General features: G+C 43.1%; 1 protein-coding gene across 2 annotated transcripts in view; it reads right to left on the bottom strand.

Moving 5' to 3' along the window:
* Nucleotides 1-18203, bottom strand: part of PKN2 (protein kinase N2) — a 163625-nt gene that overhangs the window by 33876 nt on the left and 111546 nt on the right. For both annotated transcript variants that reach the window (XM_038744722.1, XM_038744723.1), the window contains exons 4-7: nt 9434-9551; nt 7422-7567; nt 7123-7336; nt 1084-1269 (exon numbers count right to left, since the gene is read on the bottom strand). In XM_038744722.1, coding sequence (XP_038600650.1) covers nt 1084-1269; nt 7123-7336; nt 7422-7567; nt 9434-9551 — 664 coding nt within the window. The remainder of the gene's footprint in view (nt 1-1083; nt 1270-7122; nt 7337-7421; nt 7568-9433; nt 9552-18203) is intronic.

The following is an 18203-nucleotide window of genomic DNA, read 5'->3' as shown; positions in this document are numbered from 1 at the left end:
AAGAAACACTTCTAGTGTAAGGTTTAATACCAAATAATCCGTGAGAACTGACTAAAGAGGTTTTCAGAAGCGACTGATCAATTTTGAAAATCTGAGTTGAAAACCTACCTCATTTCCTTAAACTGCCCACGACACAATACGTATGCGAAATAAAATAACATTTAAAAGTCCGACGTTTTCTCCAAAAGATCCTGGCGTGTGGGTGCGACCCAGCCGGGAGTCCGGCAACAGCATCGATTGCTTCTTTAATCCCTTTCCCTCTTTCCAACAGCTATTATTTCATATACCTAATTAGGGTATTTATCAAGCGCTTACTATGTGCCAAGCACTGTACTAACCAATGAGGTCGATACAGGATAATCAGGTTGGACATAATCTAAGTAGGAGGGAGTAGGATTTAATCCCTATTTTACAGAGGAGGACACTGAAGCTAAGTGACTTGCCCAAGGTCACACAGCAGGCAAGTGGCAGAACTGAAAGATTAAACCCCCTCTTTCCAGTAGGCTCGTTGCAACCTAAAATCATCAATCTCCAGGTATAAACTTTACCGTGAACTGCTTTCTTTTTAATGGTATCTGTTAAGTGCATACTATGTGCCGGGCACGTTACTAAGCTTGTACTAAGATACAAGCTAATCGGGTTGGACGCGGTCCATGTCCCACATGACATGTCTTACTCCCCATTTAACAGATGAGGCTACTGAGGTACAGAGAAATGAAATGGCTTGCCCAAGGTCACACAGCTGGCAAGTGGCAGAGCCAGGATTAGAACCCAGAACCTGGGGCTTCTGACTTGCACGCCTGTGCTCTTTAATCTAGGCCACCCGCTGCTCCCTATCTCCAACGAGTCCCCCGCTCCCCCCACAACGACCCACAAATCCCCAGATTTAAACTTCGCTGTGAACTGCTTATCCAGTAATATAAAATAGTAAACAGGCCATGATAGAAATGAATATTTGGGACTCTAACTGCTACACAGTGACTACGTTTTACCATTCTTGACGTTTTTGTAACCGGATTATGAGTACGCCAACAGTTTTAGTCTTTATGAAAACAACAGAAGAAAACAAACGGGTTACTAAACTGGATAAGTCATCGGTTTTTAGGAGGTTTCGACTGCTTCCGCTTTTATTTTTGCTTGTTCTGCTCATGAAGGACGATCTAGCTTCGCTTGGGCTCCAACCAGGGAGGGAAACTGATGTGGCCTTTGACCGCCCGGGGACGTTTTCCAGGATGTCTTGGCAGCCCATAAGCCGGACTTCCAGAGTACCTGTTGGGGTGAACGAAAATAAGAATCTTAATTTGCAACATACAATAATAATAACAATGGCATTTGTTAAGCGCTTACTATGTGCGAAGCGATATGAAAATCAGTGACAGTTGTTATAAACGTATTTGTAGATTCAAAAAATCCGATGGACTATTCCCATCCCATCATGTTTGGTTTTACATGGTTTCTTAAAAGCTTCTTTTTTTCCACAATAAGAAGCAGGGTTGGAAACCATATGAACACTAAGATGGGACAATTAAAGACCTCACAGTGTACAATGTATCACAAAAAAGAAAGTTTACTATTTCCAATGTGTGTGCCACGAGTCCTTGAATAAAAAAATAAAATAAAATCCCATATTAAATTGTGATTTCCAACTACAGCCCAGCCCACGTACTTCGCTCCCCTAATGCCCCCACCTAATTCAATGTACCTTGATCTCACCTTTCTTGCCACTGACTTCTACCCATGTTCTCCCTCTGGCCTGGAAATCCCTTCCCTTCCGTATACGAGAGTCCACTATTCTCCCCATCTTCAAAGCCCTCTTAAAATCACACCTCCTCCGGGAGGCCTTCCCTGGCTAAGACCTCATTTCCCCTACTCCCTTTCCCCAAAGTGTCACCTACACCCTTGCATCGGTACTTTATAAGCATCTCAAGTCATACCACTCTCAACCCCTCAGCCCTTACATACAGATACTTGATTCAGGCCACAGGAGCCTGGCCTTGATTAATGATGCGCATATAGTTATAATTCTGTTTATTCCGATGGTATCGGCGCCTGTTAACTTGTACTGTTTTGTTGTCTGTCTCCCTCTTCTAGATTGTGGGCCCGTTGTTGGGTAGGGACCGTCTCTATATATTGCCGATTTGTACTTCCCAAGCACTTAGTACAGTGCTGTGCACACAGTAAGCGCTCAATAAATATGATAGAATGAATGAATATATTTGTCAATGGTAGTTTTTGAGGAGCGGGGAGATGTGTGCAGAACGTTTTAGGAAATCCAGGGAGCGGAGGAAAAGTTAGGCTGGGGCAGGTCAGCAAGGAGGCTGATGCAGTAATCAAGGTGAGAGCGGATAAGTGCTTAGAGCACTGTGATGGCAGGTGGGATGGGGACACTGAGCTCCCTTTTTCCTCTCCTCCTCCCCACCTCCTTCCCCTCCCTACAGCACCTGTATATATGTCTGTACAGATTTATCACTCTATTTCACTTGTACATATTTACTATTCTATTTATTTTGTTAATGATGTGCAACTAGCTTTATTTCTGTTTATTCTGAGGACTTGACACGTGTCCACATGTTTTGTTTTGTTGTCTGTCTCCCCATTCTAGACTGTGAGCCCGTTGTTTATTCATTCATTCAATCGTATTTATTGAGCGCTTACTGTGTGCAGAGCACTGTACCAAGCGCTTGGGAAGTACAAGTTGGCAACATATGCACGGTCCCTACCCAACAGTGGGCTCACAGTTTAGAAGGGGGAGACAGAGAAGAAGGGGGAAACAGAGAGGGACCGTCTCTATAGGTTGCCAACTTGTACTTCCCAAGCGCTTAATACAGTGCTTTGCACACAGTAAGCGCTCAATAAATACTATTGAATGAATGAATGAATATACCTTTACGCTGCCATTCTCCCTATTTGTAATTTATTTCGATGTCTGTTTTCCCCTATAGACTGTGTGCTCCTTGTGGGCAGGGTTCACGCCTGCTAACTGTATTGCATTACACTCTCCCAAGTGCTTAGAACAATCGATCAAAGATATGTACTGAATGCATGTACAAATCACTTTGGAGAGTAAAACAACAAATATAACAATAAACAAAAATCAACACAACAGAGTTGATGGACGTGTTGCCTACCCACAAGGAGTTTAGAGTTTGGAGGGGACATAGATATTAAAATGAGTTATATATATGTAAATAAGTGTTGAGGGGTTGAGAGTGGGATGACTATCAAGGGCTTAAAGAGTATAAATTCAAGCGCCAAGGCAACGCAGAAGGGGAAGGGAATAGGGGAAATAAGGGTTTAGTCAGGGAATATGTCTTGGAGGACGTGATTTTGATAAGGCTCTGGCCGTTGGGTATGAAGTGGGAGGGAGTTCCAGGTCAGAGAGAGGATGTGGGCGAAGGAGCACAAATTTAAAACATTTAACGAAAATTTCAAGGGTATGATGAAAATTCAGACTCAAATTTTTTTTTGGTGGTGGTGGTGTGGCGAGATAGACAAAAATCGAGGTACAGTGAGTACATTGGAATTAGAGGAGCCAAGTGAGTTGTAGTAAGAAATCGGTGACGTAAGAAAGACCCGAGGGGGCAAGGTGATTGAATGCTTTAAAGCAGCCGGAAAAGCGTTTCAGGTTGATGTGGAGGTGGATGCAAAACCACTGGAGGTTTTTGAAGAGTGGGGAAACGTGAACTTCATGGCTTTTTAGAAAAATGATCTGGGCAGCACAGTGAAGTGTGGACTGGAGTGGGGAGAGACAGGAGGCAGGGAGGTCAGTGAGGAGGCTGATGCTGTAGTCAAAATGGAATATGACAAATGGTTCGATGAGCATAGCAGCTGGAGAGGAATGGGTGGAATTGAGCCATTTTAGTAGAGAGGTCTGCACTCAGTAAGTGCTAAAAACTTACCAGCGATTGAATCATTCATTTTAAGGCAAGGACTGCCTATTCAGAGAAATGAGCAGCAGCATGCCTTAGTGAATACAGCACAGGCCTGGGAATCAGAAGGACTTGGGTTCTAATCCTGACTCTGCCACTTGTCTACTGTGTGGCCTTGGGCAAGTCACTTAACTTCTCTGTGCTTCAGTTACGTCATTTATAAAATGGGGGTTAAGACTGTGAGCCCCAAGTGAGACATGGACTGTGTCCAGCTTGATTAGCTTGTATCTACCCCAGTGCTTAGTACAGTGTCTGATACACAGTAAGTGCTTAATACCATAAAAATATAAAAGAGAAATAAAGCCCCACTTTATTTTAGAACACCTTGATACTCACTGATGAAAAGAGAATTAGGAGACAACACTGTTTTCTTATACTAAGTAACTGATTTAGTAATATACCTTGCTAAATACCCTAAAATCCTAATGTCACGATTGCAGCAAAAATTTAAAACATTTAATGAAAATTTCAAGGGTATGAAAATTCAGACTCAAATTTTTTTTGGTGGTGGTGGTGTGGTAGCTCGGGTAGAAGAGAATGTGGAGGTAACTTGCATGAGTTTACACAATAATAATAATGATGATGGTATTTTTTAAGCGCTTACTATGTGCAAAGCACTGTTCTAAGTGCTGGGAAGGTTACAAGGTGATCATGTTGTCCCACGAGGGGCTCACAGTTTTAATCCCCATTTTACAGATGAGGCAACTGAGGCACAGAGAAGTTAAGTGACTTGCCCAAAGTCACACAGCTGACAGTTGGTGGAGCCGGGATTTGAACCCATGACCTCTGACTCCAAAGCCCGGGCTCTTTCCACTGAGCCACGCTGCTTCTCGTGCACACAACACTCGTGCACCAGAATTTACGTGTTCTTAAAACATGGCTGAATCCAGTAATTAAAAAATTAGTTGCATCTTTACATTTAGGTCACATTTAGCTCACGACCCAGTTAAAATGTTTTCATGATTTAAACAAGCAACGCAAAACACATTTTTTCCATTCATCTGATTTTTCAATTTACTAGAAGATACTCAGTAAAATTCATCTAAGCATGTTGGCTGAAATCTTAAATTGCTTTAGATTAAAAGAAAATGAACATCTTGTGTTGTTTTCTTTTTGCAACTGGCAAACTTAACTCATTTCCCTGCAAATGCTCAGCTGATTATGAAAGAATCATCCTGGGGAAACAAGAAACATCTGGATACTACCTCAAACTCTGGTAGCTTATTGAATATTTTAGTCATTTCAAAGTATCAGAACATGATAATATTCTACACCTGCTTTCATTTGGAGACTAAAAAAACTGGTGGAATCAAAGACTTTCATTAAGCATACAACATTAAGCAAACCTTTCCTGAATCTATCATATTTATCGAGCGCTTACAGGGTGCAGAGCTCTTGGGAGAGTATAATACAACAGAGTTAACAGACACATTCCCTGCCCACCAGAAATGACCTCAATTTACAATTCTCGACTTTAAAAAATCCACAATATTAAAGTTTACAATTTTGGAACCCACAGAGTAAATACTATCATTCACAGGAATAAATCAGAAAGGCAACTGCCGCGAGTTTATGGTCGTACTGTTGTTCTTGACAGCATATTGTGCACTTTCATTTAAGGTCCTTCTCTTTAGTTTAATACTTGGCCTTGATTCTGTGTAACAATTTTCACTGTCTTAGAGAGATCTACTTTAGTAGGTATCTGAAAATTTGCAGTTTTTTCATTACATTTAAAAGTCGGGATCATTTGCAACCACCACTCACTTCAATAAAATGCCCAAACAGCCAACCTTTGGATGATCGGTGTTAATGGAAAAGGAGTCCTGGAACTCATTAAGTGGTACCGCAAATTAGCACGGAATTTATCACTTGCAATTAAAACCTGCCCTGTCTAAAGAACAGGTTCAGTTTCACTGCTAGAGTCACTAATATCTCAAGAAGGAAGGGTATGGGACCGGCAAAGTGTGTTGGCCAAGCAGGGGAAAGCACTCCGAGAAAGGAACAAAGAAACAGTGGGAAGGAGTAAGTGTCAAGATTTTCCCAATGCCCTCATTACTACTGGACATCACTATCTAGACTGTGAGCCCACTGTTGGGTAGGGACCATCTCTATATGTTGCCAACTTGTACTTCCTAAGCGCTTAGTACAGTGCTCTGCACACAGTAAGTGCTCAATAAATATGATTGATTGATTGATATCCTGAGGACAGCCACCTGTGGAAACAGTGGCTTCCCCTACATCTGAGAAATGATACCTTCCCCATGGTAGAGCGTTCTGTATATACAATAATAATAATGATGATGATGGCACTTGTCAAGCGCTTACTATGTACAAAGCACTGTTCTAAGCACTGGGGGGGTATATAAAGGGGATCACGTTGTTCCACGTGGGGCTCACAGTCTTAATCCCCATTTTACAGATGAGGTAACTGAGGCTCAGAGAAGTTAACTGACTTGCCCAAGGTCACACAGCAGACATTTGGGGGAGCTGGGATTAGGACCGTCTGGTTCCCAATGGGTACGCTAATCCCCAAATGGGAACTAGGCTGCTTCAGACCCACATGTAAAATCTGGTTAATTCTGGTAATACTTAATAATAATGATAATAATGGCATTTATTAAGCGCTTACTATGTGCAAAGCACTGTTCTAAGTACTTCATCCACTATCTAACCCATGTTCCCCCTTGTTCCTCCTTATTCATTCCGATTCAAGATCAATGTTGACCTGATTACTGAGTTTACCTCCCTCCCTCCATTCCTCGGCTGTACCGAATCTCGGCAAACTGAATCTGGCCCTAGCATTAACGGTCAAATCAGGTCCGCTTGCTGTAGGGCGGGTGAACTATAAATGCAATTGCTATAAATTCCTCCCCCTACAACATGATGTGGTTTTTCTTTGCTCTTTAAATTACAGAGGCCAGTCACACCAACGTAATAAGCATTAAGACTAGTTACAGACAGTCCTACCAAGTCCTAATTAATTATCTTTACTAAGAAAATTCATTCTTTGGGTAACTAGCAAATGCTTTCGAACTCCAGATCGAAGATCCTGAAAAAGACCCAACAACCCAGAAAACCAGGGAGTCAATATCACATTGACTGTGGAAGCATTCTTTTCTTGCATTTTTAACTTATTAAACTGGATCGAATGATTTTTTTAAAAAAAAAAAACCCCACAGAACACACATAATACCTGTTAATGCGGCTGGTTTGGAGAGTGTACTATATTGGTTTTGTGTAGAGATCATACTCTGACGAGGACTTAGTGTTGGTGAGGAGACTAGCGAAAGCTCCTCTATAATAATACTGCTTTTGGGATGATTTTTAGGAAGTTCATTCAATCTCTGTTCCAATGAATACTTTAAGAGGTCCAACTTCTGGCTTGATTCATTAAATCTTGCTTGAGCCTTAAAGAGAGAGGGGGGGAAAAAGTAAATAATTCAAGGAACACGCGCCATAAAGTTTAAGTTGAAAAGATAATTGAAAAATTACTTCTGAAAGTGCTTTTCTGTCTGTAACTTTTCCAGATCCGAGTAATTTCATCACATTTTTGGCACCTTCTGCCACGGCAAATTCTATCCTAAAATGATGCCGTAATTCTTCCATTCGAAGCTCAAGGGGGCTTATCACAGGTTTTGCTGAAAGATGGGAAAAAGTACATTTAACTATTTAGACATTGCGGTATGTACAGATTAAGCACAAATCTTTACTGATAATTCAAACCTGAGATTATATGAGAAGTGAATCACCTCAAGCCAATAAAAATCAGGGTCACACTAAAAAATACGGAGATAAATTCAAGGCATTTACAATGAGCTGTTTCATGCATCCGGTTCAGGCTACACAACTGAATAAAAAATTTACAATTACAGAAGTGGCAATATTCCTATATGCCGTTACACATTTTGTTGCAATAGCTCCGGGCCAGCTTTTAGCTCTTAACTTCAAAAAAAAACCAAAACAAACTCCCCTTGGGGAATCTCTGCAAAAAAAGATATCTTTTGGGGGAGAATTAATATAAGTACAACAGCAGGTAAAAATAAGATCATACCCCAAACTTAAAACTAGAAAGAAAGATGATAGAACTCAAACTCCGCAAAGCGCCCGGGTTTTAATCCTGGCTCCACCACTTACCGGCTGTGTGACACTGGGCAAGGCACTTCTCTGTGCCTCAGTTCCCTCACCTGCAAAACGCGGATTCTGAAACTTGTTCTCCCTCATCATCATCAATCGTATTTATTGATTGATAAATCAATAAATTTATCAGGGTCCTACTTGGACCCTGAGTCCCACGTCGAACCTGATTGTCTTGTAATAATAATAATAATGAAGGCATTTATTAAGCGCTTACTATGCGCAAAGCACTGTTCTAAGCGCTGGGGAGGTTACAAGGGGATCAGGTTGTCCCACGGGGGGCTCACAGTCTTAATCCCCATTTTACAGATGAGGGAACTGAGGCACAGAGAAGTTAAGTGACTTGCCTAAAGTCACACAGCTGACAATTGGCAGAGCCGGCATTTGAACCCATGACCTCCGACTCCAAAGCCCGGGCTCTTTCCACTGTGCTTACTACAGTGCTTGGCCCATAGTAAAGACTTAACAAATACCACTATTCTTCTCCTTCTTTTTCTTCATCATCATCATCATCATCATTAACAATCGTATTTATTGAGCGCTTACTATGTGCAGAGCACTGTACTAAGCGCTTGGGAAGTACAAATTGGCAACATATAGAGACAGTCCCTACCCAACAGTGGGCTCACAGTCTAAAAGGGGGAGACAGAGAACAAAACCAAACATACTAACAAAATAAAATAAATAGGATAGATATGTACAAGTAAAATAAATAAGTAAATAGAGTAATAAATATGTACAAACATATATACATATATACAGGTGCTGTGGGGAAGGGAAGGAGGTAAGATGGGAGGGATGGAGAGGGGGACGAGGGGGAGAGGAAGGAAGGGGAGGGGGAGAGGAAGGGGATATCATTTTGATGTTAGTAGTAGTTCACACACATCATATATTTGGTGTAGCTAAATTTCACGGAAAACACATTTCCTTTCCGAAAGCAAACTTTCCTCTCCGCCACAAGATTATTTTATCGCAATATTTTATCACGAGGAGTGGTGTGGCCTAGTGGAAAGAGCAAGGGCTCGGGAGTCGGAGGGTCTGGTTTCTAATCCTGCTCCGCCACGTGCCTGCTGCGTAGCTTTTAGGCAAGTCACTTAACTTCTCTGGGCCTCTGTGTTTCCTCATCTGTAAAATGGGAACGCAACACCTGTTCTCCCTCCTGCTTTGATCTGTGAGCCCTGGGATGGGCAGGGGCTGTGTCTGGCCGGATAATCTCGCGTCTTCCCCAGGACTTAGACCAGGTGCTTGTCACACAATAAGTGCTGAACAGAGCCCACGATTATTATTTTCTTTATAGGCCCACTTGAACGTATCCCTCTTTAGGCTCTGATGTCAGTGAACAAACTGATAGCTCTTCTCTGCTTCCTCACCGTTATCAAAAGCCAGTTCATTGGTCTGGATGGCCTGAAGAATCTGCATCCTTATGACTTCTATTTTTGTCTTGCTGTCCTGGAGCAGTTGCTGAGCCGTGGCGAGGAGTTTTCGATCCTGTTTAAAAGAGTTTCAGAATGTCAGGAAACAAAAACGGACCCCCGGAAGCTTTCAGAATCAGTTCGAATGAGAGCAGCTGAAACGCAAGAGTGAAAAGAACCAAGTCATAAATATTTGAATTATAAGTGGGACATAAGAATGCCAGATGGACAGTGGGCTACCTTATAGAGAAGCAGCGTGGCTCAGTGGAAAAAGCACAGGCTTTGGAGTCGGAGGTCATGGGTTCAAAACCCGGCTCCGCCACTTGTCAGCTGTGTGACTTTGGGCCAGTCACTTAACTTCTCTGTGCCTCAGTTACCTCATCTGTAAAATGGGGATTAAGACTGTGAGCCCCCCGTGGGACAACCTGATCACCTTGTATCCTCCCCAGTGCTTAGAACAATGCTTAAGTCGGAGGTCATGGGTTCAAAACCCGGCTCCGCCACTTGTCAGCTGTGTGACTTTGGGCCAGTCACTTAACTTCTCTGTGCCTCAGTTACCTCATCTGTAAAATGGGGATTAAGACTGTGAGCCCCCCGTGGGACAACCTGATCACCTTGTAACCTCCCCAGCGCTTGGAACAGTGCTTTGCACATAGTAAGCACTTAATAAATGCCATCATTATTATCATTATTATTATTATTATCAGCTCGACTGATCCCATGCGGCCGTTACATCCTTGCTGCATGCCAACTACATGTAGAGCACTGTACTAAGTGCCCTGCTCACAGCAAACATCTGCTACTAGCTTTCATTCAATCATTCAATCGTATTTACTGAGCGCTTACTGTGCGCAGAGCACTGTACTAAGTGCTTGGAAGAGTATAATGCAACAATAAACAGACACAATCCCTGCCCACAACGAGCTTACAGTCTAGAGGGGAAGACAGACACTAATATAAATAATTTACAGATATGTACATAAGTGCTGTGGGGATGGGAGTCTTTGGCTATTAGGCCTTAATTTTGCTGGGGTGTGGGGCTGGGAATTTTTGGTTATTAGGCCTTAATTTTGCTGGGACGAGGCTGTCACTTTCCTATTTCACTGCTCCACATGGCCCCCTGCCCCCCCAAAGAAATCTGACTGAGTGCAGGGGGTGGGGAGGTGAAGTGAAAAGAGGTTCAGGGGTAGCCCCCGGGGTTGTCCAAGGTTGGTGCTGCAGTCATCGCCACCATGAATGCCGTGCCACCCTAAAGGAAAAGTGGAACCCATACGGTTCCAGGAGAAGCGGCACGGCCTAGTGTCAAGAGCACAGGCTTGGGAGTCGGAAGCCGTGGGTTCTAATCCTGACTCTGCCACTTGTCTGCTGTGTGACCTTGAGCAACTCACTTCACTTCTCTGGGCCTCAATTACCTCATCTATAAAATGGGGATTGAAACTTTGAGCCCCATGTGGGACAGGAGGCCTTCCCAGAATGAGCCCCTTCCTTCCTTCCTCTCCCCCTTGTCTCCCTCTCCATCCCCCCCGTCTTACCTCCTTCCCTTCCCCACAGCACCTGTATATATGTATATATGGTTGTACATATTTATTACTCTATTTATTTATTTATTTATTTTACTTGTACATATCTATCCTATTTATTTTATTTTGTTAGTATGTTTGGTTTTGTTCTCTGTCTCCCCCTTTTAGACTGGGAGCCCACTGTTGGGTAGGGACTGTCTCTATATGTTGCCAACTTGTACTTCCCAAGCGCTTAGTACAGTGCTCTGCACATAGTAAGCGCTCAATAAATACGATTGATGATGATGATGACAGGGACTGTGTCCAACCTGATTACCTGGTATCTACCCTGGCACTTAACAGTGCTTCACAACTAATAAGTGCTTAACAAATACTATAACAATAACAATAATACTAATAATAAAATAATACTGATAATAATAATAAGGGGGCATTCCTTTGGACTGGAGCCTCTAAGAGTTAGGGGTTCCGCTATGGTAGAACTTCTAGACTTGTCAGGCCATCCCCAGTTGATTCTTGAACAAAGAAAAGGAAGAACTTGCAGGAGAAAACCAGCAGTAAACTTGGGGACTTGGTGTCTTCCATAAGAGGACATGATTTCTAGACTGTGAGCCCACTGTTGGGTAGGGACTGTCTCTATATGTTGCCAACTTGTCCTTCCCAAGTGCTTAGTACAGTGCTCTGCACACAGTAAGCGCTCAATAAATACGATTGATTGATTACAGCTCACTGTTCTCTCTTGGGGTAGCTCATTCATTCATGCTTTCATTCAGCTGTATTTATTGAGCGCTTACTGTGTGCAGAGCACCGTACTAAGCACTTGGGAGAGCACAACAATAAACAGACACATTTCCAGCCCACAATGAGCTTACAGTCTAGAGGCGGGGGGAGAGAGACATCAGTATAAACAAATAAATTACAGATCTGTCCATAAGTGCAATGCTAACGGCATCCAGCCAACTGTTATTTCCAGAAATAAAATGAAATGAGCAGTACAGCCTGATGGGTGGGACTTCAGACCCTCGCTATCAGACCTTCCTGCTTCTTTACATTCAACGGGAACCACAGACGGTGGGAGCATCTAGACCAAAATTTGCCTGATTTTTAAGAAAGAAGAAATAAACAGTTCGGGAAGACAGTTTCAAACACCCACCCTTCCACAGTTTACACCAGGGATAACAGTGAATTAGCAGCAGGTCTCAATTTTTTTTTTTTAAACAGTGAGATTCTATTTTTCATATTTGTTTCCTTTAGTCTGCATTTCTCAAAAATGCCTTCCTGTGTTACTTTTATTTACTTGAAGAGTGTGAGTCATTAATGAGCAAGGTCTGGATTAGTTTAGCTTTTTTTGGACAAGATTCCAGGGTCATGAACACGGGGACCCTTATTGATCAGCTTTCCTCTCATCAGGTAGTTTCTACCAAAGGAGAGGATAGTTTAAGTACGATTTAAGCACAAGGTGAAAATACTGAACACAACTCTCTGTTACTTGGTTGGACACTGTGTAAGTGTGCTTAATATTACCACTACATTAAGAAGTCTTTCATAAGATTGTGTCCAACCTGATTATCTTGTAGCTAACCCAGCACTTAGAACAGAGCTTAACATATAGTAAGCGCTGAACAAATACCCTAAGAAATGTGTTTAACATTTTCACTGCATAAGTCTTTCGTAAGTGAAGATCTGGAGGAATTACTCCACCCCTCTTCTTAAAATCAAAATACAGAAAAACATCTTTTTGAAATCTGGCAGAACATGCATATTAGTAACCTTCCAGACTTTACCCAAAACACATGTTTTCCTCGTCAACCTCCTCTACTTCCCCAGCATTTACAATCTGGTTTTTTTTTTCTTGTTTCCTAATTACTCAACAGAGCTAGGAATCTTCATTTAAATGTATTTTCAACTCAAACTTTCTGCTAAGGATGCCAGAAGGGAATTAAGGTCTGATAAAGCTATACCTTTTTAAAGAATAGAAAATGATGAATATAAATTGTGAAAAAGTTAATCAGTGGCATGTACTGAGCGCTTACTGGGAGCCGAGGACAGTACTACAGTCCAGAGAAGCAGCGTGGCTCATCATCATCATCATCATCAATCGTATTTATTGAGCGCTTACAATGTGCAAAGCACTGTACTAAGCGCTTGGGAAGTACAAATTGGCAACATATAGAGACAGTCCCTACCCAACAGTGGGCTCACAGTCTAAAAGAGGGAGACAGAGAACAAAACCAAACATACTAACAAAATAAAATAGGATAGATATGTACAAGTAAAATAAATAAATAGAGTAATAAATATGTACAAACATATATACATATATACAGGTGCTGTGGGGAAGGGAAAGGAAGGCTCAGTGGAAAGAGCACAGGCTTTGGAGTCAGAGGTCATGGGTTTGAATCCCGACTCCGCCAAGTGGCAGCTGTGTGACCTTGGGCAAACCATTTAACTTCTCTAGGCCTCAGTTCCCTCATCTGTAAAATGGGGATTAAGACTGTGAGCCCCATTCACTCATTCATTCAATCATATTTATTGAGCGCTTATTGTGTGCAGAGCACTGTACTAAGAGCTTGGTAAGTACAAATTGGCAACATATAGAGACGGTCCCTACCCAACAGCGGGTGATTAGTTTGTATCCCCCAGGTGCTTAGAACAGTGCTTTGCATATAGTAATCAATCAATCGTATTTATTGAGCGCTTACTGTGTGCAGAGCACTGTACTAAGTGCTTGGGAAGTACAAGTTGGCAACACATAGAGAAGGTCCCTACCCAACAGTGGGCTCACAGTCTATATAGTGATATAGTAAGCACTTAATAAATACCATTATTATTACTATTAAGCGCTTGGGGGAATACAACATAGTAGAGTTGGTAGAATCGTTCCCTACCACATGAAGCATAGGGCCCACAGGAGGAGACAGACATTAAAATAAATTACCGTTATGTGCCGTGGGACTGAGGATGAGCTATCAAGTGCTTAAAGGGTACAGCTCCAGGTATCCGTGAGAGGGAGAAGAGGAAACGAGGGTTTAATCGGAAAGGCCTCTTTGAGGAGCTGTGATTTTAATAAGGCTTTGAAGGTGAGGAGAGTGATGGTCTGTCGGATATGAAGGGGATGGAGTTCTTGGCCCCAGGGAGGACCAAGGGGTCAGTGCTAAGATGGATGAGGCCGAGGTGTAGTGAAGAACACAATTAGCAAGGAAAATAGGAGGGGGCAAGCTGATGGAATTTCATAAAGTCGATGGTAAGGAGTATCTGTTCGACGCTGACGTGGATGGGCAACCGCTGGAGGTGCTGGAGGAGGGGGGAAGATGGTGACCAAATTTTTTTTTTTAGAAAAATGATCAGGGCGGTAGGCTGAAGTCCACACTTCAGTGAAGTCCCTGAGTCGGGAGAGACAGGAGGCAGGGAGGTCAGCAAGGAGGCTGATGCCGTAGTCAAGGTGGGATAGCGCTCTGCACACAGTAAGCGCTCAATAAATACCACTGAATGATCAATCAATCAATCAATCGCATTTATTAAGCGCTTACTGTATGCACAGCACTGTACTAAGCGCTTGGGAAGTCCAAGTTGGCAACACATAGAGACGATCCCGACCCAACAGTGGGCTCACAGTCTAGAAGGGGGAGACGGAGAACAAAACAAAACATATTAACAAAATAAAATAAATAGAATAGATATGTACAAGCAAAATAAATAAATAAATAAATAAATAAATAAATAAATAAATGGAGGATCAGGAGAAGAGCAGTTTGGAAGGAGGGGAAAGAGTTGATTTTAGCAATGCTGGGAAGATAGAATCGATCAGTCAATCAATCAATCATATTTATTAAGTGCCTACTATGTCCAGAGCATGTATTAAGCCTTGGGAGAGCACGATATAACAGACTTGGTAGATACTTTCCCTGCCCACACTGAGCTTATAGTCTAGAGGGGAGACAGATATTAATACAGATAAAGAAATTAAAGGTATGTACATAATTGCTGTGGGGCTGACAGAGGGCTAAATGAATGGAGCAAATCCAAGTGCAGGACACTTGGACTCGACAGGATTTGGTGACAGACTGAATATGTGGGTTGAACAGGAGGGATGAGTAGAGGATAATGCCAGGTTTACAGACTTGTGAGACGGGGAGGATGGTGGTGTTGTCTACACTGATGGGAAAGTCAGGGGAAAGTCAGGGCTTGGGTGGGAAGATGAGGAGTTCTGTTTTGGACATGTTCAGCTTGAGGTGTAGGCTGGACATCCAAATCGAGATGCCCCAAAGGCAGGAGGAAATGTGAAACTGCACAGGAGGCAAGAGAAGCAGGGCTGAAGATGAAGACTTAGATAAAAAGAAGAATTTTAAAAGAAAAATCTAATCAGGGGTATAAAAGGCAAGTTTTCTGCTAGTAAGTTATCTCATATTTAGAAACACTTTTGAAACATGGATCTAAGAAAATGGATTATTATTGGTGACTGCATCTTTTGGCCATTCATTCATTCAATCATATTTATTGAGCGCTTACTGTGTGCAGAGCACTGTACTAAGCGCTTGGGAAGTACAAGTTGGCAACATATAGAGACAATGTCTACCCAACAGCGGGCTCACAGTCTAGAAGGGGTTTTGTTGTCTGTCTGTCTAGAGAGACAACAAAACAAAACATGTACAAGTATGTACAAGTAAAATAAATAGAGTAATAAACATATACAAACATATATACATATATACAGGTGCGGTGGGGAGGGGAAGGAGGTAAGGCTGGGGGGATGGGGGGGAGGGCCAAGCAGGGGAGCTGAGTGATGATAATAATAATGATGATGTCATTTATTAAGTGCTTACTATGTGCAAAGCACTGTTCTAAGCACTTGGGAGATTACAAGGTGATCAGGTTGTCCCAGTGGGGGCTCACAGTCTTAATCCCCATTTTACAGATGAGAACTGAGGCCCAGAGAAGTTAAATGACTTGCCCAAAGTCACACAGCTGACAATTAGTCAAGTCGGGATTCAAACCCATGACCTCTGACTCCAAAGCCCGTGCTCTTTCCACTGAGCCGTGCTGCTTCTCTACCTACACAGAGTGGTGAAGGCAAGCACATGAGAGAGGCAGTCTGTATTTCTGAAGCTCCACAGGAAGACTGAGGTGAGGTACGAGGGGGCAAGATGGTGCAGCGCTTTAAAGCCAGGGGCGAAGAGATTTTGTTCGGTGCAGGGGTGGATGGGCAACCGCTGGACTTTTCTGAGGAGCGGGGTGACGTGTCCCGAACGTTTTTGTAGAAAAACGATCCGGGCGGCAGAGTGAAGTATGGACTGGAGTGGAAGAGACAGGAGGCTGGGAGGTCAGCAAGGAGGCTGAAGCAGCAATCCAGGCGGGATCGGAGTAGTAACGTGGTAGCAGTCTGGATGGAGAGGAAAGGGAAGATTCTAGCAGTGTTGTGAAGGTAGGACCGACAGGATTTACTGACGGATTGATTATGTGGATTGAATGAGAGAGAGGAGTCAAGGACAACACCAAGGTTACAGGTTTGTGAGACAGGAAGGATGACGGTGCCGTCTACAGTGACGGGAAAGTCCAACAGCTCCCCGTTCTCTTCTGGCATCAAGCACATACTCCTGGCCACTCTTCTTGACTCTCTGCCCTCTTTAGCCATCACTCGAGCCTGAACTCGAAAACCATGCCTCCATATTCATTCATTTAATCGTGTTTGAGCGCTTACTGTGTGCAAAGCACTCCATGGCTCAGTGGAAAGACCACGGGCTTTGGAGTCAGAGGTCATTGGTTCAAATCTATAATATTATTGCTATTATTGCTTTTTATTTTACTGGTGCCGTGCTGAAATTAAGAGAATGCAGAGATTTAAATAAAACTGTGAACTTTTTCCTTAAATTGATTGATTGATTCATTCAATCATATTTATTGAGTGCTTACTGTGCGCAGAGCACTGTACTAAGCGCTTGGGATGTACAAGTTGGCAACATATAGAGACGGTCCCTACCCAGCAATGGGCTCACAGTCTAGAAGTTTACCTTATTCAATCAATTCACTCATTCAGTCGTATTTACTGAGCGCTTACTGTGTGCAGAGCACTGTACTAAGCGCTTAGGAGAGTACAGTACAATAATAAAGAGAAACAATTCCTGCTCACGACGAGCACAGTACCATAATGGTATTGACTGATGATTCACAGAACCCCTTCAATCACTGGGCAAAATGGGGAGCTGCCCAAAGCTCACTGCAAACACTTTTAGGGGTCCGTTCTTGGCCAACAAGGAGCCACTGGTGCCAAAAGAGAAGCAGCATGGCACAGTGGTTAGAGTACAGGCCTGGGAAGCAGGTCATGAGTTCTAATCCTGGCTCGGCCACTTGCTGCTGAGTGTCCCTGGGCAAGTCACTTTACTTCTCTGGGCCTCAGTTCCCTCCCCTGTAAAATGGGGATTGAAACCGTGAGCCCCAAGTGGGACAGGGACTGTGTCTGATTTGGCTGTATCCACCCCAACGCTTAGTACAGTGCCTGGCACAGTAATCGCTTGACAAATACCGTAGAGAAGCAGCATGGCTTTGGGATACAGCACAGACCTGAGAGTCAGGTCGTGAGTTTTAATCCCTGTCCCACACAGGGCTCCCAGTCTCAATTCCCATTTTACAGATGAGGTAACTGAGGCCCCGAAAAGTTAAGTGGTTTCCCCAAGGTCACACAGCAGACAAATAAGATAAGAACCCAGGGCCTGTACTGTATCCACTAGGCAAGGAAGCCTAGAAAAACAGGGAGGAGAGCCTTGAAACCAATGCTAAGGATCTTTTATTTGCTGGTAGCCATTCAAGGTTGTTGAGGAGGGGAGAGATGTGCGCTAAGCGATGTTTAAGGAAGATGATCCACGCAGGACGGCAGAGTATGAGCCAAAGACGGGAGTACATGGAAGCTGGGAGACCAGTGGGGAGGCTGATTAAGTAATTTAGCCGAGAAACAGCAAGACCTTCAACCGGGGTCTTGGCTGATTAGGTGGAGAGCAAGGGGCAGATGTGCGAAATGTTTTTGAGGAAGAATCAGCAAATAAGATTGAATGGATGAATGAATGAATTTAGCAGCTGACTGAATGGGAGAGTTGAAAGACAGAGGAATTGAGAATGACCCCGAAGTTGAGGGTTTCTGGTGGTTACTGACAGACACGGGCATGTTAAGAGGAGGGAATATTTTAGGGGGAAAGACGAGACGTTCCGTTTTAGGT

This window comes from Tachyglossus aculeatus, chromosome 4 (genome assembly GCF_015852505.1).
Source record: "Tachyglossus aculeatus isolate mTacAcu1 chromosome 4, mTacAcu1.pri, whole genome shotgun sequence".
Taxonomy (NCBI): Eukaryota; Metazoa; Chordata; class Mammalia; order Monotremata; family Tachyglossidae; genus Tachyglossus; species Tachyglossus aculeatus.
This window is presented reverse-complemented; position numbering and strand designations above follow the sequence as displayed.